At 38.4% G+C, this 27,856-nt stretch overlaps 1 protein-coding gene across 1 annotated transcript; it reads left to right on the forward strand.

Annotated features, from left to right (window-relative positions):
• Nucleotides 1-2,849: 2,849 nt before the first annotated feature.
• On the forward strand, nt 2,850-27,100 carry LOC106822172 (lipase member K-like). The gene is made up of 10 exons (XM_070519284.1): nt 2,850-2,886; nt 3,573-3,633; nt 4,373-4,406; nt 5,537-5,654; nt 7,756-7,954; nt 10,029-10,138; nt 11,837-11,970; nt 20,257-20,328; nt 22,699-22,770; nt 26,648-27,100. Exons 1-10 carry the CDS (start codon nt 2,850-2,852, stop codon nt 26,666-26,668), a joined length of 858 nt encoding a protein of 285 aa, XP_070375385.1. The 3' UTR covers nt 26,669-27,100.
• Nucleotides 27,101-27,856: the final 756 nt, after the last annotated feature.

Genomic DNA, 27,856 nt, shown 5'->3' on the forward strand with positions numbered 1-27,856 from the left:
CTGAGTTTATTAGTCAATAAAAGATGAAACAAAAAAGTATGCCATCACTGAAGACAGGGAAGATATGATTTCATGTCTCTTACTAATATGGTACTTGGTATATAGATATAATTTTCATCCCAATTATCACATCTCTCGTGCTGTGAGAATGTCACACATTTTATTTACATTTTATTGTGCATGTTCACAATAGCTTTGTCTTGTGTCTTTAATTTGGTTGCCAAACAAGCTGCGTACACAGGATGGTTTCTTATTTCTAGGCCCTATCCAATTTTCAGTTTTGTCCTGATAAGAATTTTATACTCAAATCTGTTAAGACAAAATTGCTCTTCTTCTCTCATCTTCTACTGAGTTACACTGTGCCCAAACTTTCTAACATCTATTAATACTTTTATAAAATTTCATTATAGAATAGTTTTATGAGAAGAAGTAAGACTCAGTGAAAATAACATGGAGTAAAATAGATCTTGTTCAAATCTAAAATTGACATTTTCTACCTGTGGAAAAATAATTGAGATGATTAAGCATATAGATGCTATATCTGTGGTATAAAATTTATAGATTAGATAGGTAAGGTACTCTATATAGAAAAAATGAGAACTCTTGGTAGAATTTATAAGCAAACAAATTCTTAACTGCTCTTTTAGGTTTCTATTTGAGAAGACATATTGATACAAAACAACCTGTCATTTATTCACAACTCAGTTCAAAAAATTATACTATATCTGGCATGAACAAAGCTAGAGACATGAAACATGCAAGCTGTAAATACAGGCAGAGTATAAAATGTGGTTCTTACCTTTAAGAAGCTTATGGATTAGTATGACAAACAAGACCTATCCATCTGAGACAATCACTGAACAACAGAAGGTATGTTATAACAAGAGCTACCATTTATGGAGTGCTAAGCAGTATTACATGTTTTATAGACATTATTTCTCATCTTATTTATCATTTAGGATTATTTATTGCCTTAAGCTAACCCTACAAGGTAAGTGTTATTATCGCCATGGTACAGTTTAGCAAACTAAGTTTCAGGGAGGTTCAGTTGACTAACAAAAGTTACACAACTAATAATAATAACAAAAATAGCCATCACTTACAGAGTACCTACAAGGTGTGGCCTCAGTGGGGGCACACTGATGGAATTTAGAGCATAGGAGCTGTAGCTCATGTCTAGTTCTGCTCCCTGTAATCGGAGATCTGAGAGATGCATTCTCATGGCCACCGTATCCTCTAAAGGACAGAGTCAGAAATTTAATTCAAAACTTTTTGCAAAGCCCTCCGGAATTCATCATTACCTTTATGTCACCATTGAGAAGACTGAGATTAATTAGGATGCCATAAGTAGAAACCGGCCTTTATGTGTTTTCAGAACCAAAGCTTGCTTAGAGCTACCTTAGACCCCTGTGGGGTCTTTGTATCCTCATATTCTGGTCAATTCTCACCTCCATTTCTACAACATAGTTAAGAATTGAGTGTGGATTCCTTGAAAATACTGTCCAAGCTTTGGCATAAGCCCTACATGTCTTCTTGATAAGCTTGAGAGTAACTCTAATGGGGCAATGAAAAAAGTAGCACAAAGGTCTCTATTGTTTCTGATATTCTTTTGTTGAGAAGTTGGTATCCTTGATCTCATCATCAATGTACCTGTCAGTACAAAATGCATTATTTATGAGAGTTTTCTATATAATCCACATGCATTTGATGAAAATGGTCAAGCCCAATATGAAACAGAAAATGCATCAACGTTCTTTTGAAAGTCTCGTATTTCCCTCTGGCTGGAGTAGCTAGAGGGAAAGACAGAAAATAACCAAGAGAGAAGGGAGACTTTTGAACAATGGAGGAGAGTCTTACAAATGGCACATTCTTGGTATTATCTTTTTACAACCAAATTTGGTTAAGTCTGCAGCAGCTCTCGCCACAGTCGTGGAGGCCATCTGTCTGCAGAAAACTTTTCAAAGGTTAGGTTCCAATTTTTGGCTACTTGTGTCATTTTATCCTTCCCTTCATTCATTGTTATTATTATTAGTTGTGTAACTTTTGTTAGTCAACTGAACCTCCCTGAAACTTAGTTTGCTAAACTGTACCATGGCGATAATAACACTTACCTTGTAGGGTTAGCTTTTTTTGGTATAGTGAATAGAAAAAGAAATAAATATCAAAGCAGCATTTCCCAATAAAATTCAATAAAATTCAAGAGCAAATATGACTACAGAAGAGTAGATTAAACAAAGTTAAACAGTCTTGATTACAGGACTATACTGAGCCTTAATTATGATATTGTAAGTTAAGACTCTCAAAACAAGTCATGTCTTTAGCATTTGTAGATACTTATTATATATATGTATGTAGTCTGTGACTCTGCAAGCAAGTCATATGTAAACCATTTATATATATAATCTAAAAAATATATATACATACACATTCTAACATTTTCCCATAGCTATTTTCACATATACCATCTTAAGGGAGTCATGTTTTATAAGAAAGCAGGGTGAATGCTGATTTAGAATGATAAATCAATATAATCTATGTAGATTATATATATATGCAAATCTATAATAACTATAATCTATATTGATTTAGTCTTGGTATTTGAAGCTAAAGGTCTCACTTTCAAGGACTGAGAATCCCCTGGAATTTATAATGTCTGCTCTCATCTTAGTCTGACATCCTTATATGCATTAGTGTGAACCAGCGGGATATCAATGTGAGACACATTCATCAGGGAGCTAGTATAGAAACAAGTCAAAGAAATAAGAGGGCTGTAGGAGTATCATCAAGGAGAGGTGCTTGAACCAGGAAGACTCTCTCAACAATTGTAGTTAATATTGTGAGCCCGAGATATGGCAGAGCAGGTAAACACAGCCCTTGAAAGTACAGGTAGGCACAGTCCTGGTAAGAGGTGCCTGAAGAAAGGCTGTTTGCTTAGGACCTGCTACTCCTTACAAAATGGAACGCAGAGACTCCTCCTGCCTCAAGGTGTCACCCTCGACACCCAGGTCCATTACACAGAGGAATGAAACAGAGGCTACTGACTGGGCTCTATGTCATGGCTACAAAACACAACCTGTCATGGCTAGTACATTCTTGTGCCATCCCTGGGACTAGACTCCAGCTTTTCCTATGATAAGCACACAGTGCTAGCCATTTAGCCCTCCTCCCTGCACCATTATAAGCCCCACAGGCTCTCCAGCTTGCCTATTTCAGAAGAGAACTGGATCTGCTCTAACGCAGTGGCCCCAGGTTCACTTGCCAATGATTGCAATTCAGAGGCCTCAAATGCCAATCATTCGGCAGAAACTGGAGCATCTAAGTTGTAAATGCCTTGAGAGAAAAGATTAGTTTTTAAAAATCATCCTACTACCATCTCATAAAATACAGTCCTGAACTTAGGACATAATCAACTCACAAAGCTTACTGTCAGAGAGGACCAATGAAGCAGGGTGAAATGAAACCAGGCAAGAAAGATATGATACAAAATAGTGAGTCGCAGTGGCAGTCTTTAAGGTTAAACGATGTACTCATTCACTCTTTCGCCCATCTATTTATTTGACAACCATTTATAGGAACCTCCATGCTAGGTCTCAGAGACAGAAATGAGAATGAAACAGTTTCTCAAGGAATCCAGTGAGTCCAGCTGTTTTTCACACCCTGGAATGCATATCAGCTACCGGGAATGATGGTTTAAAATGCAGATCCCTGGTCACACTCCCATAGATTCTCCTTATGTTTGGCTGGGGTAGATTCTAAGTCTTGATTGTTTGTTATGGTGATTATGATGCCCGCCATCTGTATGATATATGTAACTCTAATCAGGCACCTAGCAACCAGAGGGCGCTAGTATATCTCTTCTGAATGGACTGAGGGGTTAGGAGCATAGTGATTAGGAGCATTTCTTTTAGAGTCAGGCAACCTGAATTCAGATTCTGGCTCCGTCATGATCTGTTTGAACTCAGATAAATGACCTGACCTCTTTAAGACCCAGTTTCATTTGAAGTAAAATGGGGATAATGTTTCTTATCCAGTGGCTTTATTTTGAGAATAAAATGAGATAACGTGTGTCTGGCACATTACTTGGTACATAATAGGTGCTCAATGCATACTTATAGCAGTAACAACAATTATTACTGTCAGTGGTGTTATTGTTATCACTACCAGAGTGATTCACCAAAATTAAGCTATATTAATCAAAATTAGTTATATATAAATTTTTAACATAAAATTGCATATTTACTATATAGTTCACACATTATTAATCATTAATTATAGTATAGATTAATTATGTTAATACATATAACCAGCAGAGATTATGACTGACAAATCCAAGAGAGGAATTCGTGGAATTTTCTATAACAGAATAGTGAAGGTGTCATCTGAAAAATCCTTCCATTTCCTACAAGGTAAGACTTACCATCTCTCTTATATGTTGATTTGATATAAAAATCCTATTTGCAATGTAGAATTGTAATAATTTGACTAGGAAAGAAAAAAGAAAAAGAAGGAAGTTGAGGAAGTGGTGTTGAAAACACAAAGAGAGAGAAGTGACTGCTCTGCTTTATACAGCCCATAATATACGCACACCTCTGCAGGCCTGGAAGGCAAATGCATGACCCTGTGGTACAGGTATATGGTTTGGAGCTAAACTTATTTTCGCTTAAATTTCTACCTAGTGAACCGTCTTGGACAGATTATTAATCTTCCTGAAATTCAGTTTTCTCAACTGATAAATGCGTACAATTCTATCTCAAAATCTCTCTCTTAGAACCTCCAGTTGTAAGGATTAATAAAACAGAGGATATAAATTGTCCTTATGCTAAAGATGACCAACAAATAGTAGTTCCCCTCTTCCTTGCGTATCTGTGGATGAGGTACCTTCTGTTTACCCTCTAGATCCACTCTCTAGTCTTTACAGTTTTCTGCCCAAGAGACTGACTTGTGAGAACTAGGTCAACAAGCCCCCTTGACCATCCATTTTCAGTTCAGTTCAGACAATGGAAATCTTGAGCAGGAGACCTGAGGGAGGGAGGAGAGTGACATCAGATGATTTATTGCCCTGGCTCCCTCCATGACGTGACCTTATGCAGGCTGTCTCCTTCTGCTGAAGGTCATAGCTCCTTTCAGTGTGGTTCTCTCTACTTGACTTTCTCATTCTGGGTCTGGTAACTTCTTTTCCTCTCTAGTTAGGTCTAAGGTTGGTAACAGCTCACTTGTTACTAGCCACAGGGCATTGCACAATCCCCTGGGTTTTCCCTCATCAGATGACCATTTAATTTTTTGTCAAACATTCTGAGCATGAACTAAGTTGCGTTAATAATACTAAGCCAAGCAAACCAGGATGTGTGGTCACACCACCTTGCCTTATGCATGCCTTTGTGTGCATCCTCCTTCTTGTTATGCTGATTTTCCTGCTATATTCTGTCCCAATACATAGGTGGACTGTAGGTTGTGACTTCAAGTACTATGTTGCAATGTATGTATAAAAATCAATAGATTACATCATAAAGGTATATATTTTTCTTTCCTCTTTCAGAACCAGATTATTTCCTACTGGGGTTGTCCTTATGAAGAGTATGATGTTGTGACAAAAGATGATTATGTCCTCATAATTTACAGGATTCCTCATGGAAGAGGATGGCCAAGGAGAACAGGTAGCATTTATTCTGTAATGAAAGGAAAAATACTAAAGCAGAGATTCCCACATGTGCTGATTGATGCCAGCAGGGCAGCTTTTGTCCTGAAATAGAACCTAGTCTCTTCCCTGAGAGGAGGAAACTCATCACCTCCACCTCTACTACTCCATTGCATGTGTATAACACTTGGAGTTTTTAAACATTTTTATGTTACTCTATTTGGTCTTTTCTTCTCTCCATCATTTTGTCCTCCTTCCAAACAAACACAAAAACAAAGAACACTTGGCCTTACTCTGGAGATACCACTTTCTAGGCTTAAAAAACAGAAACTTAAGAGATATTTTTGACATTTTCTTCTCCCTCACCTCCTATATCCAGCCAATCACCAAGATCTATCAATTTTGCCTTCTAAATTTCTCTCTCTTCTGAAAAGTTCTCAACTTGATTATTGCTCAAGTCCAGTTTTGGGCATCATCATCATCTTTTGCTTCAGCTACTACAGTAACTTTGAATTACTTCACTTGTAATTCGTTCTCTACCCAAGTCAGAGGGATTTCATTTTTTTAAGTAAATCTGACATTGTTAATTCTGTACTTAAACTTATTTAAAGAGCTCTTTCTAGCTCCTTACAATACAGGTTGATATCTATAGAGGGATCCACTTGACAAGAAGTGCTTGCTTTCTTCTCTCATTTCTTAGCTCTTTTTGTTACTGCACAAAATCGAGCTTCTCTTGCCTGATGCAAATAAACAAGCCAATTAGTTACAGCATCGGCCTTTGGGAAAAGAAAGCAGCTTTATTCTGCGAGATTGATCTGCAGGAAGAGAGGGGCTGTGTGCCCTCATGTCTGTCTCCCTAATTCAGGATTTGAGGCGAAATTTAAGAGGTTAGGGACAGCAGGCTGTCACACAGAAACGCTAGTGGGCAGGTTTTGATTGGTGGACTTCAAGCATTTATGGTAAGTTTCTAAACATTTATGATGAGTTTCTAAATATTTATGATGAGTTTCTAAACATTTATGGTAAGGTGGGGAAGGAATTTTAACTCTGGACCTTCCTGAATGATGGACCCCTTGTTTCTGATAAGAGTTCTCCTTTTAAGTTCTGGTCATGTCCTGCTCCTTTGGTTCATTGGGTGAGAATCTTTGGTTCTGCAGTCATTTCAGGTCAAGATTTCTTCTGTATGTGCTCTGCTTAGGTGACTTTGCAAATTTTCTGAAAGACAATTTCCTAATTACTCTGTTGATAAGAGGGGGTCAGTCTAATTTGTCCTGGAGGGCCCATGGTTACAATTTTATTCTTTGGAGTCTTGCATAACAAAACTTCTCAATAGCAGAAACGTTAACTATTTAAAGAGAAAATCTAGAGTTTTTAAAAGAGAAAGAGATGGAATGGTGGTGTTAACTTTATAGAAACAACCTTCCTCCAAATAACTCCATTACCTTTGTGAATACCCAGGAGAATTTTGTTTCCCAAAACTTTCATCTTATCATTTCTGCCAGGTAGCTGCCAAAATGTATGAGATGAAAAGCTGTCTCCACAGTGATAAGCTGCCTGAGGGCTCTGATAAGAGAGGGGCCCTGGGCTATGAATGCTGTTTGTCAGTAATTTAGCAGAATTAGTAACACCTTTTCTTTCTGTTTTCTCAAAAGGTACATAAATGGACGTAGACTCTTACTTCCTTGATTCCAGAAGGCTGAAGACTCTCTGAGAGTCCAGTCTAGCCTACACAATCTGAGGAAGCTGATCTAGCCACAAAAGCATCACAAACCATTTATAAAAGGCAGGAAAGTTTTGGTCATTTTTCTCTCTCCTCTTTGTTTTCAACACAATTTCCCCACTTCCTTATTTTTTTCTCTCTTTCTTAGTCAAATTGTTCCAATTCTACATTACAAATGCATTATATACAATCTCAATGTTACAAAGAGAAAGATAAGACATAAGGAAAACAAATAACTTACGCAAGTAACTAGTTCAGAAGGGATTAGAACCCAGGTTTGCCTGGTGCCAAATTTCATCTCTTAACCTCTCTTCTACACTACAAGAAGTCAGGAAAGATTATTTTCTTGTAGACACTAAGGAAGTTTAGACACAAAATTCTTGTTGCCTGTGTTTCCCAGCTCTGAAGGCTGTTGTGTATTTGCAGCATGTCTTAATTGCATCTGCCGGTAACTGGATTTGCAACCTGCCCAACACAAGCTTGGCTTTCCTTCTGGCAGATAATGGTTATGGTGTGTGGATGAGGAACACTCAAAGAAATACCTGGTCCAGAAAACACTTCAAATTTTCAGCCAAGTCACCAGAATTCTGGGATTTCAGGTGACAAATAAAAAGGGCAAGCAATAGGATATATTGGAGAATATGAGGAAGCCATTTGGTATAAACCTAATTCGGCCTGACCTTGTCTTTCCAAAAGGGCCTGACCATGGCTGTTGTGCATGCATTGCATATATGCTTTAGAGATTCCCTATGGCAAGAGCAAAGGCCCTTGAGATAAAGGTGCAACCTCCCTCCCCCTCCCAACTTTGGCATCTCCTTAAGGATTAAGCATCTTTCCTTAGGCTAGAAACTGATTGCTGCGCTCACCTGTGACCGCCCAGCTAGGAGGCAACAATAGACTTGCCTCCTGCTACGCCCACCAAGATAGCAGACCCACTACCTGCTGTGTCCATCAAGTGCTGTGCTGACAGGGCAATCTTGTGACTATTGTGGGAGGGACATTTCAATAATATGTAAAGCACCCTCTTTGGGGGTATATAACCATTCTGTACACCTCATTTCTTTGGTGCCCTTTCTTCCTTCGGAAAGAAAGGCCCCGGGCCATGGTCCTCAGATTTCAGCTCAGAATAAACTCACCCAAATTTTCATTTACAGATTGGTTATGGATTATTTTCGTCAACACAGGTAAGGAGATACCTACTAATGAATAAAGTGTGTGCTTGCTCATTTATATGGCTGAACACCCTTTTTTTAAAGATTTTATTTTTTTTTCCTTTTTCTCCACAAAGCCCCCCAGTACATAGTTGTATATTCTTCGTTGTGGGTCCTTCTAGTTGTGGCATGTGGGACGCTGCCTCAGCATGGTTTGATGAGCAGTGCCATGTCCGCGCCCAGGATTCGAACCAACGAAACATTGGGCCGCCTACAGCGGAGAGCGCGAACTTAACCACTCAGCCACAGGGCCAGCCCATGATCATATAGTACTTAGTAGTCTGAGTTGTGAACACCCTTTGATTTTTCCCTTTCTGTGCAAATGTACCCAATGGAATCCACCAGAAAGAAATAAACATTTTTTCCTCTTTCTAGGCTTTCTTCACAGGCTCTGAAGAAATGCCATTTTTATAACACTTTTATTTGTTTTAAAAATCCCACTTGTTGGCATATCTGTGTGTGCATGTAAAATATATATGGGAAAAACTCAAAATGCAGAAGTCAACTTTAGAAAGATTAATACCAGGACTATCACTTTGTCAATGTGGATCCCAAAGGAAATTTATATGGTATCCTCACTAAATGGGAAAAATGAAACTGATCAAGAAATGGAATAAGATTCTGCTTGAAAAATCCTGAGAACCACTCATTCATAATAAACCAAGATTGAGCCTTGTCCTCAGGCATAGATCATGCTCAGATGTTTATTGGCTGAGTAGTGAAGGAACTCTGCCCTCCATAGGCTGGTGGTGCCAGACACTGTCCTAGATTCTGCTCCAGGAGAAGTAAGGAGAAAGCTTGATCACAAAGGATGACTAAAGAGCAGAGCTGGCAGCAGTGGCCCCTGGGGGCACTGTCTGTTCTAGAAATCAGGCCAGCTTGGTCACAGGGAAAAACTCCTGCACTTGCATCAGAGCTAAGAACCAAGCCTTGAAGGTCGCTAAAGCTGTTTATTCCTTGGCCTCATTCCTGCCTTATTCCTGGAAGCCATTTGGCATTTCTTATTCCACACCCCAGTGCAGTTGTGTCATTGCACTATTGCAAATAACATGATGATTCCCTAGGTGGGTGTTTTCCCAACTACACAGAGGAAAGAAGCACCTGAGGTAATTGGTAAACAGGCTGATGTCTGCAAATCTGTTTGTTTCATTCTGTTTTTTAAATAAACATTCCTAGTCATTTTTCTTTTTAAGGGATTTTGGTAAATCTGCTGTAGAATTAAGTGAAAAGCCTCTGTTGGCTTTTGCAAGTCAGATTTTTCTGATTTCAGTTTCTTAACAGTGTTACTCTTGCAATCAAGGTGACATTCTCAAAAGTTGCACAGACACATAATATGATATATTAATTTTAGTCTTATTTTTAACAAAAGCTAAGTATCTGTATCTGCAATAAATACGTTTAAATATTGCAGGCCAAACAACGACATGTTTTTTCCAATTTTGTTGCTGTTTTTCTTTGACAGTTTAGATGAGATGGATAAATATGATCTTCCAGCCATAATCAATTTTTTTGTAGAGAAAACCAGACAGGAGCGACTCTACTGTGTGGGCCACTCCCAGGGCTCCAGCATTGGTGTGTTTGTGGCAGACGTGATTTCAGAGTGTCAGAGGATCTTCTTCCATATTCATGAAAGGGGTCAGGATTTCTTCCCTCTGTGCAGTCTCTAGCTTGGGAACCTGAGTTGGGAAACCATTTCATCTGTCTGGTTTCTGAAGAATAAATAAAAGGAGGATGATAATAGGGATTTTTCCCCTCAGGACTGAATTTGAAGACTGATGGATAAGTCTGAAGGAGAGAGAATTATTTATTTATTCATTTGTGTACCCAACAAACATTTGTCAGACACTGGGTTAGATGCTGGAGAGCCAGATATAAATATGGTATACATCTTGCAGTCTAGCGAGGGACACCAAAAATAAAGCAGAGAATTACCAGTCTCAGTGATTATATGCCACAATCAGTGTGACTTTCAGTTCCCAGCAGATGCTGGAGTAGGCTAAATGTGGATAGGGCCATGTTGGCAGTGCCATGAAGCACTTCATTCCCTTCTCTGCTCTCCATTCAGCTAGAGACCTTGACAATACCAATAGAATTTCCACCAGTCTCTTTTCTGTGTCTTAATCCTCATCAGGTTTCTAGTGTAAAGTAGTCTCTATATGCCTGTACTATAGTATGCATCTTACATGCATTCTCTCATTCGAAACTACAAACATTTGAGAGCAGTATCACCCATATTTTACAAATGGCTGAATTTAGGAATATTTTCTAATGATGATAATGCCAAATAACACCTTAAGTGTAATATATACAGGAGATACCTGACTTACAACAGTTCGATTTACAATTTTTCAACTGCATGATGGTGAAAAAGTGATATGTATTCATTAGAAACTGTACTTTGAATTTTGATCTTTTCCGGGCCTAGCAATATGCAGTATGATGCTCTCTTGTGATGCTGGGCAGCAGCAGCCAGCCACAGACAGCACAAGATCAAGGAAAACAACTGATACACTTGCAATGATTCTGTACCCAATGCAACCATTCTGCTTTTCATTTTCAGTAGAGTATTCAAGAAATTGCATGAGCTATCCAAAAGTTTATTATAAAATGGGCTTTGGGTTAAATGATTTTGCCCTACTGTAGGCTAATATAAGTGTCTTGATCAGGTTTAAAGTAGGCTAGGCTGAGCAATGATGTTCAGAAGGTTAGGTGAAATAAATGCATTTTTGACTTGCGAAATTTTCAACTTGTTGTGGGTATATTGGGATGTAATCGTATCATAAGTCAAGGAAGATCTGTATATAACTTAACATTTGAAAGAATCATCTTATAAGGCTTCTATTTTCCACATTTACAGATTGAGAAAACTGAAACTCACACTGGGAAGATAACTTGCCCAACTTTTCACACAGCTAATGAATGAGAAGCCAAGATTATAGCCCAGTTTTATCTGGTACTAAGTCCATGGTCAAGCTGGAATGGCCCTTGGAGTTTACCTAGATATGCCCCACAGTGGATGTTTGAACCTGCTCTGCAACATTCTCTGTAGGTAGACTTGCACTCTCTGGGGGCAGGAAACTCAATTCATTCTGAATCAGCCAATTCCATCCTTGAGAAATTTGGAAAATCTTTCTCTAAACATGCTACTTTCTCTGAGTGTTTTTGTCTGTTTATTTTGTTATGTTTTTAATATAACTAATTTTACTATAATTTAAAAAATAAATTAAGAATTGTTTTAAATCTATGAACTTCTATCTTCTTCCCTATCAGCTTACGTAGCATTCTCTACAAATCCAGAGGTGGCTAAAAGGATCATGATACTTTTTGCATTGGCTCCAGTCATCACAGTGAAATATACTCAAAGTCCTATGAAAAAATTAACTCTTTCCAGAAAAGTAGTCAAGGTATGTGACTTCCCCAAGTTTAAATCTGTAGTAACTAAAATTAGCTCTATTTCCACTGACTTCAAGAGAAGGGGATCTCACACAAATAACATTTTACAAACTTTGTAAGAATATAATAGGTGCTCAAGGGATCCATATGTGTTTACTGATGATGTACCATTTTACCAACAGGGTTCAGAGAGCTCGCTCTGATGCTATTCTACCCTATTGTCTTCATCCATGTCCAGAGGCTTCTCTACCATGTCATTCTTCAATCACAGATAAAGGAGGAGGTCATTTGATTGGTTGAGTTGTTTAATCTAGTAGGTTAAATTTTTCTCTGAGGCCCCTCCAGTTTTTCAGGGGCACAATAATGTAGTAGTTGAGATTACAGCATGGTGCCAGATAGCACGGGTTTGAATCCTAGCTAGATGAGTGATTGGTCAAAACCTTAAGTGTTCTAGGAATCATTTCATCTAGAAAGTGGGAGTAATAATAGTCCCTACTCATAGGGCTGCTGTGAGAAATAAGTGAGTTCCTACATGTAAATCCCTTAGAGGCAGGAATTGCACACTGTATGCCTTTAATAAATGTCAGCTATTGTTATTGCTGTCTTGATTTTCATAGAACACATTATCCCGTCACTAAAAGTCTAACCTTGTTCTATTGCCCACACTGCACAGCCTTTCAATCAACTCCTCAAAACCTAGGCATATCCTAGACCTCAGGTCCTTTCTGCTAGCTGACAGCTAAGTTGATCATTTACTCAGCTGAGGAGAATTGACCTATGTGAGTTGGTATATTTTCTTGTTGCATGTTAATATGAGTTACTCCCATGGCAAACTGAAGGTGATCATACTGTTCAGTGACTTCAGTGAAAGCGTAAGAACGTGAAACAACTTTTATAGAAGCCAGGGATTCCGGTTCATGAGAGATAAGAAAATTAGCCCATGGTGATTCACTTCCATACCTATCCAATCCAGAAAGACAGCAGCAGGAAAGCTATCAGAACAACGTGGAAAATGCTCAAATTTCCCTTTTAGTACTTGGGCCTCTTATACCATAGAGATTTTAGTCCAGCCTTGTCCTATAATATTGGGTAAACAACACCAGAATTTTTGATAAATTATTTCAGCTTTCCTGCATAATTAAGAGATATTTTGAGATGATGGGATCTTTCCATTCTCTTCAATTTGCACAGCTCTGCTTCAACTTTCTGTATGTTTTGACGTGCCTGTGGTATAGTGCTGTTCAATCGATCTTGTGAAAACATATCTAGGAGCTCCTATTTCAAAAGCATAGAACCAAGAAAGAGCTATGTCTAGAAAGATACTTTTCAGCCAATTTATAAAACTGAAAATTAGAGTGCAAGTGAGTGGTGGGAGACTCAATTATGGAGGGAGTAGAAGATAGTTAATAAAAGCATTACATCATATTAAGGAGATTTTATTTTGTTCTGTTGGTGATAGGAAGTCATTGAAGAATATTAAGCAGAGAAATGGATTGATCAGATTTCCATTTTTAGAAATATTGCCCTAAAAGGGCTTTAACTCCAATAGAGGAGCTACCACATATGACTCACTAACTCCTAATAGAAATTCCAGGATCATTGTAATGATAGAGCAAAGAAATTGCTAGACAAACTCAGAGAAATGTGAAGATGTTTCTAATTGTTGGAATCAAAGAAGACTTCTTGGATGAGACGACATTTGAGTTTGGACTTAAGGACAAGATTTCTACATATAGGGTGTTGCAGAAAGTCTTTCCAAAACCAAGAGGGAAACATGAGCAACATTAAGTGGTGAAGTTAAAGCTGGGAGAAACCCCATGTAACTGACTTTATTAGGGCTTTAAATTTGTGAAGAAGAGTATGAGAAAGAGTATTGGAAATGTAGGAGTAGCTTCTGAAAAATCTTGAATGCCAAGTTAATAAATTTGGAATTTATTCTGTAGCTAATGGGTGACCATGGAAGGTATTTGTAGAAAGGAATGACATGCATAATGCTCTTTTTTGGAATGAGTCTCCTGGTAAACAAATGGAAGTAGGTGGGAGTAAAAGACATCAAGAGGGGCTAAAGATGAGGACAATGGTTATGGGATTACTGTTACATGTCAACTGATAGATCTTGGGAAACTGAGCCAGAGTTGTGCAAAAGAAGATAAATCTACAGAATTTGACAATGGAATGATAGACAGCTTTATAAGCATGGTACAAACTTTGAGAGGGTGGGACTTTCACTTCTTCTCTCCTGTTAGCCAAATGTTCTCAGGCATGTTGGAGAATGGCTTCCCATTTTTGCTGGAGAGCTCCTGGACTGGGATGACCCTTTTGCTATCTCTGATTAGAGAATTCTTTTTATTGATGCTATCAGTCCTTTTCTATTGCTCCTTCATTTCAATTCAATTCAATTCAATTCACATAAGACATTAGCATAAGGTCTTGAGTCAGACAGAACCAAGTTCCCATTCTGCCCTATGTGTCCTTGGATAAGTTATTTAACCATGCTAAGCCTAAGTTTTCACATTTATAAAATTAGTAGAATTTGAAGTTTTAACATCAGCAAGACAGTGGGCTAGGAGGTCCCAACACTTGTCTCCTCAACAAAAACAACAAAAACAACAAAAACAATAAATAACTTCAAACTGACAGAAAAAGCTCTGGAAAAGCTCTGGACTATAACGAAGAAGCAGCAGAAATGCTGTGGATCTCAAAACCCAAGCATGGCTGTAAAGAAAAGCATAGGAAACATTTTACCTCCATCACCCCATCCCACAGTCTAGAGTAGCTCAGAGCCAAGAGAGATCCTCTTGGAGGGATTTTATTTCCATGGGGGAAAGGAGAGGAGGAGAACACCCACAAGACTTGTTACTACCATGGACATTTTTGGCTATTATTACCAAGGATCCCCACAGTCTTCACCAGTGCTGAACCCAGCTCACAGAAAATCTTGGCATCCTTGCTGCTGCTTCTGGTCCCTGGGGTTAGAGCAGTTGCTGAGGTGAAACCTGTTCCTAGGGGCTCCAGTTACTGCTGTGCCCTATACTCTGGGATAAGGACAACACACTGTCTTGCCGTCTATGGAACCAGAGCTGCCACTGCTCTGACCCAAGTCATGGCTTTGATCCACCATTACCAGGGCCACACTGCTGCCAGTCTGTGCTCTGGGCCCTGGGTCCTGAGTTAGGGCTTCAGCTCAGTATCACTAGGGCCAAGCTGCTGCTGCTCTGCATCTGCCTCCAGGGCCAGAGTTGTGAATTTGACCTGCCATTCCCAGGGCATGTTGCTGCTGCACGTTGCACCTTGGGTCCAAGCCACCACTGCATCCTGTCATCCCTGGGTCAATGCTACTGCTGAGTTCCCCAACCTCTCCCCCTAGCCCAGGGCCCAAGTCATTGCAGCAAGCACCACAGACTCAAATTCCAGTTCCATAGGAGATATGTACATGCCTATATCTCAGCCACCACCACAGCAAGTGCACCTATTCCCCAACCCAGATACTGTGCTAGTTCTGAACCCAGGACACTGGCTCTGCTACTGCTGAGTGCCAGTGCACCAGACCCAGCACCAAGGATACCTCAGCTACAGCTTCTCTCCATGGGAAAAAAAGAACAGGAAGATATCAACAGTCTTTGCCACTGAGGAACACAATAACTCTAGCCACCACTACCACCTGCATGACCTCCACAGTCTTGACCAGTGAAGATCCCCACAGTCTTCAGCATTGTTGACCTCAGCGGATGGAGCTGCTCAGAGGCTGTGATTCTGGGTACTCCCTAGAACCAAGACACTGCACCCTATGAGCTGGCACCCTTGCAGCCAACTTTAGGTGAAAATCTTTCCATACTAAAGTCAGTCTGAAAAGGCTGGAAGAGGTGACTACTCCCTCAAATATGCAGATATTAACACAAAGCCACTAGAAACACAAAAAAGCAAGAAAACATAACACCACCAAAGGAACACAATAATTTTCTAGGAATTGAACCCAAAGAAATGGAGATCTGTGAGTTACCTGAAAAAGAATTCAAAATAATTATTTTAAGGAAGCTCAGCAAGATTCAAGAGAACACAGATAGGCAACTCAATGAACTCAGGAGAATGATGCATGAACAAAATGAGAAGTTCAACAGAGAGATAAAAACCATATAAAAGAACCAAGCAAATTCTAGAGCTAAAGAATAAAATGAATGAAGTAGAAATTGGGATAAGACAGCCTCAACAGCAGTCTCAATCAAGAAGAAAGAATCTGTGAACATGAAAACAGATCTCTTGATATTATCTAATCAGAGAAGAAAAAAGAAATAAGAATGAAAAAGAGTGAAGAAAGCCTACATGAATTAGGGGGCACCATAAGCAAAGGAAAATTTCCATTATAGGAGTCCCAGAAAGAAAAGACAGAGAAAAAGGGGAAGAAAGCTCATTAAAAGAAAAAATACCTGAAAACTTCCCAAATCTGGCAAACAAAAGCTGAAGGAATGGTTCATCACTAGTCCTGCCCTATAAGAAATACCACAGCTTGTTTCTTCAAGCTGAAACAACAGTATGCTAATTAGTAACATGAAAATATAAAATTCAATGGTAAAGGTAAATATATAGTCAAGTTCAAAATACTTTAATACTGCTGGTGGTGTGTAAATCACTTTGAACTCTGGTGTGTAGATTAACAGACAAAAGTGTTAAAAATAACTATAGCTACAATGTTTTGTCAAAGGATACACAATATAAAAAGATGTAAATTGTAATATCAATAACATAAAATGGGGGGACACGAGTAAATGTGTGGAACTTTTTCATGTGATTGAAGTTAAGTTGTCTTCAGTTTAAAAGACTTTTAAAAGATGTATTGTAAAAGTCTCAGGGTAATCCCAATGTAAAATCCTATAATGTTACAAAAACAATAAAGAGAAAAGATTCTCTTCAATAAATTGTGTTGAGGTAACTGGATAGCCACATGCAAAAGAATGGAATTAGACCCATATGTTACACCATTCACAAAAATTAACTTGAAATGGATTAAACTCTTAATCTGGACTTAATTCATAAGATTTGAAACCATAAAACTCCTAGAAGAAAATATAGGGGAAAAGCTTCTTGACGTTGGTCTTGCCAATGATATTTCATATCAGAAACCAAAAGTACAGGCAATAAAAACAAAAACAAACAAGTGAGACTAACTAAAAAGCTTCTGCATAAGAAAGGAAACAATCAATAGATTGAAAATGCAAACTGCAGAATGGGAAAAAATATTTACAAACCATGTATCTGATAAAGGATTAATATCCAAAATATATGAAGAATTCATACAACTCAATAGCAAAAAACAAGTAATCCAATTAAAAAATGGCAAAGGACCAGAATAGACATTTTTCCAAAGAATACACATAGATTGGCAACAGGTACATGAAAATGTGCTCAACATCACTAATCATCAGGGAAATGTAAATCAAAACCATAAAAAGCTGTCACCTCACATCTCTTAAAATGCCTATTATGAAAAAGACAAGAAATAACAAATGTTGGCAAGGGTGTGGAGAATAGGAAACCCTTAGACACTGTTGGTGGAAATGTAGATTAGTACAGGCCTCGTGGAAAACAGTGTGGAGGTTCCTCAACAAACTAAACTGGAAAAATTAAAAAGAACATAAAAAATACTGCACTTGCAGTGACGTGGATGAGCCTGGAGGGCAGACAGAGAAAGATACTGTATGGAATCACTTACATGTAAAATGTAATTTTAAAAAGCCATTTTCATGGAAACAAAATAGAATGGTAGTTGCCAGAGACTGGAGAAGGAGGAAATAGGGAGGTGTAGGTCAAAGGATACAAATTTTCATTTATAAGACATTTAATGTCTTATGGTGTCAATTACTCCTTAATAATAAAGTTGTAAACAAACAAACAAACAAACCACCTTGGTAGAATTTGTCAAGTTGTTTGGGAGAGTCACTGAAATAATATATGTTTAAGCATCATACCTCATTTATAGCACGTGCTCAATAAATATTGTCTAGTATTATTAATTGAGTTTATTGTAGATTCATGGCTACAGCACTTGGTGTTTCAGATCTCCTGCTTATTCATTCTTTCCTCCGCTCCCCTCCCTTGTTCTGCCCCTGGGTATTTATGCTTTTGTGTTCTTGTCTGTTTTTTTCTGACCTATAGCTTGCTTTGACCCTTTGCTTTTTACGTGCTACAGTAATAAGAATTCTAAGTATTGTGTCCATTTCTTAAAAGAAGAAACTGAGGCTCAGAGAGACTAAACATCCTGTCCCAAATCACCCAGCGATTGGGTAGCTAGTGAGAATTTGAATTCAGATCTCACCAGGCCATCTGTGGTTAGTGCGCTTTCTTATATGTTGTCATTTCCCCCACCTTTTCCAATGTCAACCTAAAGAAGTCAGTCCTGGATCCTCATGCAGCCATGCACAAAGGTGCCCAGCACAGCAGGCAGTTGAGGGCTGAATCCAGCAAGCCATGTGCCCTGGCATGAGGCCATGTGCCCAGAAGAAGGAGTACTTTTTCTAAATTTTCACAAAGGTACCAAAAGAGCTAACAGAAGCAGGCTATGTCCACACTGTTATGTGACAAATATGCTCCCTCCAGAACCAACTTGGAATTACATCTACAAGTCAACATGTTTGCCACTCTGCAAGTAGGTGCTGCATGGCTTGCTGGCCTGCATTACTATCTTCTCTTTTAGATTAGAGTAAATGAGCAAGTATTTATGTTATAAATGTTTGGTAGTTTTGATGAGTCGCTCACGTAAGGATATAGAGGTGGAGTGAAGTCAGAGACTGTCATACTAATTCACTCTGTATTTGGGAAAGCCAACTATCAGAGCAAAGAACAAGGACCTCTTCTGGTGGATATAACCTCTTCCTTCACATCATATTTCCATGGTTGATTACTTCTGTGAACTTCCTTTCACATGGATTTTCTGCCAAGTGTAGATGACAAAGATACTGGTAAATGAAAAATAAAAATGTTGACTGATTAAAGCCAGATCCTACCTTCTACTTTAATTACTTGTTTATGTGGAGATCTATTTACGTTATCACACTCAAGAACATAGAATAGATGTCAATAATATTTTAAAAGATAAATTCACTCTATATGTCTCCTGCTGCTATTACTAAATTATCATATAGACAGTGATGGCGGAAGAGTTACAATTTTGTTTTTGTTTTGTCTCTGATCTTAGAAGAAAGGCTTTTAACTTTGTATCATTTTAGCTGTGGGCTTGTCATATATGGCCTTAGCCACTGCCTTTTCACCTTCCTTTCTCACTTTCTCAATTTAATGGGGAAATTATGCTTGCCTGTCACTTAGATGGAAGCATATCGTACAGTCAGAGCTAAGTAAAGAGACCTTTAAGCAAACTCAATAATTTCAAAAGCATTGTCTTGACATGGCCTAAGAGTTTGCTAAAGAAAGACTTCACAAAATGACACCCTTGAACTTTCACTGGGGGCCCTCACTGTACATTTACATAGTCAGATTACCTTTTTCCTCACTGTTGGAGACTGGACTGTGGAATGTTACAGTACCTGCAGGGACATTTACTTTAGTGGAGCATCACGAAGGATACATAGTAGCGTTTGTGGAACTTTGAAAAAACACACATGTCTAGAACTCAACCCTAGAGATTTGGATGTTGATTCATAGGCTTGGGTAGCTCTAAGTAGTTGTATCTTTTTTTATAGCTCCAAGATATTTCTGATGCCCACTTTCATAGAAAAATAACTCTTTTGCATAAAACAAAATGCAATTGAAAATATGAAAAAAATCAAGGTTTTTTTGTGATCCAGAAGAAATCTAAATGTTAATGGACATTAAAGTACTGGATGGATTATGTCCCACAAATTTTCAAAGAGCCCTGTAGAACATTTACCACATTTTTAAAATGAGAAAGCAAAAGGAAATATTCAGATCTGTTCCCAGTGCCTTATGATGAACAACTTTCTCAGAATGTCCTCTGGGACTTAACACAGAGTGAAGGAGACGGTCACTGGGGATTTTAGCCCTTGACCTCCTACACTCTTGGATCTGTCTGAGGTGAGACTGGGAAGAAAAGGTGCATTACCTCTGTCTTTGACCAGCAAGATGCCCTCTGTGGGCTTTATGAAGAAACTGCCCAGGACAGAAGAATAGAGCTAAGAGAAGTTCTTAAAGATGGGCTTCTTTGGTTAATGTGTCTTCATGTTATTGTACGTGTTTATTCCCTAAAAAAAGGAAAAAAAATTCATATTTACTTGTGGTGTGATCATATGATTAACCTACAGATGAGAAATTATTTCTTTACTTGGCAGAGTCACTTGGATGTGTATTTGGCACAGAGCCCTACAGGAGCGTCTGTTCAGCACATGCAGCCCTGGGCCCAGGTACATGCTTCCTGTTCCTGAGATGACTCACACGTATCTCTGCAGGATCCCCGAGAAGCGCTCCCAGAGAGCTCACTGCACCATTTATAGGCACTGTCACTGGCATTTGATGTTTCTAGAATCAGCATCAACTCATGTCGATTTCCTTCTTTTTATTTCTGTGTCCTAGGTGCTTGATTTTTGGGCCTGGTTCCCAGATATGCAGACTGAATTCTGATCCTTAGATTACCTGAAACTGCCTTTTCTGGGGAAAGCTTGTATTTCCCCTTTTGGGAAATCATCAGCTTTATACGACATGATACAGGCTATTCCATATCTGCTCATACTCCAGTTGTCATATGGGCCATTTCAGAGTGTGGAAATAATGCTTTATTCACAGCAAATTAAATGTTAGAGAGGGGTTAAAATAGATTAATGGTTTCCATTTTTACCCTCATTTTAAGGTTTGGGTTTTTTTTGTTACTATATTACTCAATATTTGGCAAGCTCAGAGACAAGTCAAATTCAATTGGTATGACTTTCTGAGCCAAGTATGAGTGTGTGTGTGTGTGTGTGTGTGTGTGTTTGTGGTGGGGGGAGACAGAAAGAGAGAGAGAAAAGATCTTCCCAAAGTTTTAATATATTTGTGTTCTCTAGGAATTTGCATTTTAAACTATGCCCTAATAAATTCATTCCATGCTTTCAAGTTGAGAATCACTGCTATAGATATACTGAAACACTAGTTGAGGATTTCTGAAATTCTCTGAAGAGCTCTAACCACAGGAGATAAGCCTGCAAGTTCCTATGGGAAGAAATATGTTCAGGACACAGGGCCTCCTACTGGTGAGGAGACAGATAGACTCTGGTGGGCATGGCCTTCCAGGTAATACAATTTCAATTTCACGTTTATTGAGCACTTACACTGTGTTCTTCTTGCTGTTCATATACATGATGTCATTCAGTCTCACTGAATTCTCCTAACAATCTTTCAACAAAGGCATTGATATCCGCATTCTACTAATGTTATAGCCAATGCCTTACACATCTCACAGCTGACTCCTCTCAAAGAGAACTCTTGTCCTTTGACAGCAAGTCCTTTTCAGGATAGAAATAAGTACAAAGGGGAGATAAAATATTTGGTTATAAGTTATGTACAAAGCTAAGGCAAGGATGCTGCTGCTGCTGCTGATGGTAGTAATATTAGTAAAAAGAGCAATTTTTTCAGCATTCTTAAGTGCTACATGGTTTTTATGCCTTACCCTATTTAACCTTCACAACCCTGTGAGAAGAATGTTACCGTCTTTCCCATTTCACTGACTAGAAAGTTTCGGAGAAGACGAATACCTTACTCTGGATCACAGATTCAGTAATCCCTTAAGCCTGTATTCAAACAAGCTCTGTTTGATGCTAGAACTCAAGTCCTAACTAGTACATTCTGTTGCTTCCCCTTGCCGAAAACCTGCAGAGACTCAATAGCAGCAGACTACTCCGTCTGTAAATATAAACCATGATTGGAATAATTTTAAAATAAAAATCAGGATTAAATCAGTGAATGTGAAAAAAAATCTGAGATTCAAGTTAAAAAGCATATCTGAGATTTGGAATAGTTTGAGAATGATTTAATGAAATGCTTGAGGTAAATGTGAAAATTATCTGTCTCCTCCATCCTACACGGGTAACAAATAACAGGAAAAGGAACCCTAGGTATATGAATGTTTCTACTCTAATATCTGAAATCTAAAAATTAAAATGCAAAAATGGCTATGTGGTCTCTCAGGCTGCGGCCACATTACTGACAACATGGCAGGCTGCTTGGCCCTGCAGACGGGAGACAGACAGCAGCGCTGCACCTCACACAGAAAGCACTGAGGGCGTTCTGGGGGTGAACATTCCTTCCAATAGCAATGAAAGTGTTTCAGGATAGGGAACATGGTCATAACCTCCTAGACCATCTGACAAGGATAATAATATACCGAGTTGTTTAATAATACTAGCCGTCATTTTTTAATGTAGGAGATGTATAGGTAATGCTTGATTTAAAAAAAATTATAAAAATTCCTGAAGCTAAGATATTCAAGAATCATTCAGTTCGGCATCTTTTGAAAAATTTCTTTCTATAACACTGTAACATATAAAGGCCTCATTGTCTGAGGGTTGTCAGTGGAAAAGTATAAGGGGATGTAAAAGATAGTTGCGTGGATTAATATCAATTTTCATCATTTTTATTATTTGACTTACTAATCTTTATTGAATTTTAGTTTATGTTCCTAAAGAGTGGAACATAATGTCAATTCTTTTCTTTTGTGTATCTCTTGTTTACTGTCTTTAAATGTATGCTATTGTCTTACATCATTTTAATGCTTAGTGTTTATTGTTTTTATTTTATTACAGGCTGTTAATTCTGGTCTGTTCCAAGCTTTTGATTGGGGGAAACCCGATCGGAACTTGATGCATTTCTGCTGGGTATGATGATACTACTACTCAACAGTTGCATACTGCAGATGAGCTAATAAACGTCGTGTCCACTCATTATGCACCTGCTAGGCCCCAGGCACTATGCCAGATATTTTATATAGATCAGATGCTACTTATAGTGTTCTTATCATGTGCCATATCATTATTTTTGATCCTCATGGTGACTTTGTATGGTAAATATTATTGTCTCCATTCTTCCAGAGGCTCAAAGAAGTTAAGTAAATTGTCAAAATTAACTAGTAAAGAGCCAGAATATGACCCAGGGGTTCCTGGATCTTATGTCCACTATTCTTCCACCACACTTATTCCTTCTCAAAAACCAAAAACTCTCAGGACTTAATTAAGACCATACTTTAAAGAGAGAATTAATGATATACAATCTTTTTTTCTAGAGCATATTCTCTGACTTCTTATCCATCTCTCACAAAATAAACTAACAATGTCCTAACAGTACTTTGGGATGTCATTTACTACTCATTTTCTTTACAAAGCCAATATATGGATCATTAAAGATACACTAGACAGAAATATCACCTTTAGCAAGAGTCTGTGCTACCTGCCAGAGAATGGTGTATCACGATATTTCTTGCCATTATCTGTGAAACTTTTGGAGCAAAAATTCTATATTAAAGGGAAATACACATTGCTGTTGTTGTTATTGTTATTTTTTTCTAATATATAAGGAAATACAGTAATGATTTTGGCTTCTGGCTGATATCCTGAGCTCTAATTAAATGAATGATCATCAGAGATACATGGGTTTTTCAAATCAGGGATGTGGAAATTTGGAAATTTTTTAAAAAGTACATTTTAATGCCACCATCGTAACTACAATAGTGAAAATGTATAACTTCAACTGGTGTGAAAAATCTGATTTTTCTCCTAAACTGTTATAATTATTATGTATGTGGAGTGAGTATGTCCACATACAGAGACTCACACACTGTGCCAAAGTACTAGTTATTCTTGTAATTAACCAATTCCTTGTCCCAACAAAGGTATACAGTTGGTTTAGGAAAAGTTTTTTAGATGAGGACCTTACCCTGTAAGACTCAGATACCTACTTGAATGAGAGTTGAGTCAGATATTAGCTTTATCATTGTGCTTGCAGACCCTATCAAAATACATGGGGATTCAAGTTCACTTATGCATCTCTTGCTTGGCACTGGGGGGAGAAGAAAAGAAAACCCAAAACAAACTTAAAATGAAGGATATGTATGTTTAAAAGCAATAATCTTAGTCACAGCTATAAGCAATGACACCATAAATTAGACAGGTGTAATTACCAATGTAACCACCAATCCTTTATTACTATGAAAGTAAAATAAATTTATTACTATGAAAGTGAAAAAATTTATTAGCCAAAAGCCATCATATGCCATTTGGATCCTGATCTTGATATTCATTGTTGCTTTGCCATCTTCTGGGCTCCCCCATTCATCTTTAGCAGAGTATTAAAATCATTGTAGTAAAGGAATGCTGATTTCAGGGACTCCTCAGGCCCACTTTGTGCCTTAAAGCTTGCTAATATTTATTGCTGCCTCTGTGTTGTGTTGTTTTTCTATTCTTTGTCTCTCTCTGTCTTTGTATTTAAATGTTTATACTTTGCACTATTCTACTGAGAAAAACAGGAGAACATGCCCCTTCTTTCTTCAGTTGCACTTTGCATGTGGGGCCCTGTACCAGCCTTTCCTGAGCCCATCTTCCCCTGGCATGCACTGCTGGTCAGTGCTAATCTGCCCTCATTTCCGTCTCTGCCCTTTGCATTGGCTTCTCGTTCTCATTTACCACTTGCTCTTAAGCCCAGGTTATTATAGGGTAAGAGTGATATACTTAAGATGTTTAGTAATGCAATGACCCAGGCACCAACCAATCAGTCAACATCTCGAGTGACTATACCAGTGTGCTCTGCCTGACTGTCACCCTGCTAAGAGAATAGAAGATGCACAATCACCAAAGTAGAGTCTCCCTCAGAAACATTTCTAGTCCTCTAAGAAACCTCTCCCTGGCCAACGTTACTGTTTCCTAAGGATCTACAACTTTGTCCGCGTTACCTTCCCTTCCTCATCTTGGTGCCAGAATTAACTATGATGTATTAATTTGCTTGGGCTGCAATAAAAAAAAAATACCATAGACTGACATGGTTTAAACAACAAAACATTATATATCACAGATCTGGAAGCTGGAAGTCCAAGATCAGAGTACCAGCATGGTCGGGTTCTGGCGAAGGCTCTCTTCCAGGCTTGTAGACAGCACCTTCTTGCTGTGTCCTCACGTAGCCTTTCCTCTGTGTGTGAGCTGGGAGGGAATGGCTCTCACTGTTTCTCCCTTCTTATAAGGACACCAATCCTATTGGACTAGGACTCATTACTTATGACATAATTTAACCTTAATTACCTCCTAAAAGCCTTATCTCCAAATTCAATTACATTGGGAGATATGGTTTCAATGCATGAATTTTGGGAGAACACAATTCAGTCCATAGAATATGGTAACAGTCAAGACTCTTTTAGTTGCAGGTAGCAGAAACCAAATCTATTTTATGTTAAAATATATATATATATATACACTGCTTTGCTGAACTAAAAAGTATAATGGTAAACTCACAAGAGCCAGAAACTTGTCCTCAGGGCTCTCTCCCTCTCTCCCTCTCACTCTCTCTCAATTCTGCTTTCATATGCTCTTTCCGTTCTTAGTCTATTTCCCAGAAAGTAGTAAGATGGTGACTGCATGCACTTACCTCATATAGTCCTTTTAATTGCAAATCCAAAGAAAAAGCCAATATTTTGGCAAAAAGTTCCAGAGAGAACTCTGGCCCAGTTTTAGTCACGTGCCCATCTCTCACACAATCACTGTGGCTAGAAGAATGAAAGACAAATTGGCCAGGCCTGGTCACTTGGACCACACTGGAACTGGGGGATTGGGGTTTGTTGAATCAGCACAAGAAAGATTGTGCTACCAGAAAGAAGGGGGAAGGAAAAAATTGCCAGGAGCTTAGCACCACAGCCATTCCTTTTCTCTATAACAGGCTGACTCCTCTTGAACATCATTTTTCAAATGTCTGTGTTTGTGCATTGGTCTCAATGCCTCCTGAAGAGGCTCCTCAAGTGTCAATAATTCCCTGGAGCCCAGATCTCTGTATATGAGAAGGGGCATTTTCATTTACCCTATTCAATACTCCCAGATCAAGTGCTACTACAAAGATCATCCCCCATAGAAATAAGAGCCCCTTCCTCTAGGATCTTTTCCTACTTTTCAAAAGTGCAAATTAGAAATATAATGGTTGTCTCTTTTTATTTACAATTCATATTATTGCACAGAAGTGCTTTCAAGTATTTTTAAGTTTTAATGTTTATATATCATTAAATGTATCCTAATTGCACAATTTTATCGTTTGAATAACTTGCTTAACAACTGATTGCTAATGTTACTTCTATAATGTGCTTTTCTGTGAAAATTCTTTTTTTCTCTCTCTCTATTTAATTATATTTAGCTTACACCTCCCTTATACAATGTTACTAAGATAGAAGTTCCAACAGCGGTGTGGACTGGTGGATAGGACCTTGTGGCTGATCCCAAGGACATTGAGAATTTACTCCCTAAATTACCAAGCTTGTTTATTACAAATTGATTCCACACTACAACCACGTGGATTTTTACCTTGTCAGGATGCACCCCAGGAAATTTACTATGAGCTAATTAGATTGATGGAGGGATGTTTACAAAATTATATATACTTTTTTTCTGTAAGCAAGCAGATTTTCTTAACAATTATGTGGCACATAGACCCTAAGGTGACCCCTTCAGTCATTTTCACTTCCTGGTCTCCATACATTTGTGTAATCCTCTTACCTTGAATTTGCAGGGACCTGAGACATGCTTCTAGCCAAAAGAATTGGCAAAGGTGATGGGATATCACACCCTTGGTTAGATTATGTTTATGGCAAATGTGATGGGATGTCACTTCCAGATTACATTCTATTATATAAGAATCCATCTTAGCAGACTGAAGCAAGATATTCCTTTTGTTGGCTTGATGAAGTAAACAGACAAGTTGAGGAAGCCCACGTGGAAAGGAACTGTGTATGCCTTCTAGGACCTGAAGATGGCTTACAACTAATAACCTGAAAAACCCAGGACTCTCAGTCATACAGGGAAATTAATTCTGCCTAAAACCTGATGGAACTTGGAAGCCCATTCTTCCCTAGTACAGCCTCCGTTGGGAAAGCAGCCTGGCCAACACCTGGATTGCAGCCTGGTGAGACCCTGAGCAGAGGACCTAGCTGTGCCATGCCCGGACTACTAACCCACAGAAACAGTGAGATAATAAATATTTGTTGTTTTAAATTGCTACGTTCATGGTAATTTGTTATCAGCAGTAGCAAACTACTATTACTATTAACAATAATAAATTATTATTATTATTTTGTCTCTGGATAGAAGCTTGAGAGACCCTGTTTCTTATTTCCCTTGGACTGATCAACTTCCTTGGCTATTTCTTGCTTTGCAGATCTGTTAGTGATTGATGCCCTCAGTGTTTGTCTGAAAAAGTCCTTATCTGACCTTCATGTCTTTTTTTTTATTGTGGTAAGGACACCATTTGAGATATACCCTCTTAATGGACTTTTAAGTGTATAGTACAATATTGTTAACTGTAGGCACCATATTGTACAGAAGATCTCTAGAACTTTTTCTTTTTGCATAACTGAAACTTTATACCTGTTGAACAACTCCCCATTTCCTCCTCTCCCAGCCCCTTTCAACCACTATTCCACTCTCTCCTCCTCTCTCTTTAGATAACTCACATAATTTGAATCATGCAGTATTTGTCCTTCCGTGACTGACTTATTTCACTTAGCATAATGTCCTTCAGGTTCATCTGTGTTGTTGCATATGACAAGATGTCTTTCCTCTTTAAGGCTGACTAGTATTCCATTGTATGTATATACCACATTTTCCTCATCCATTTGTCCGTCAATGAACATTTAGCTTGTTTCTATGTCTTGGGTATTGTGAATAATGTTGTTTGAAACTGGGAGTGCGTATGTCTTTTCAAGATCTTGATTTCGGTTCT

This window comes from Equus asinus, chromosome 2 (assembly GCF_041296235.1).
Source record: "Equus asinus isolate D_3611 breed Donkey chromosome 2, EquAss-T2T_v2, whole genome shotgun sequence".
Taxonomy (NCBI): domain Eukaryota; kingdom Metazoa; phylum Chordata; class Mammalia; order Perissodactyla; family Equidae; genus Equus; species Equus asinus.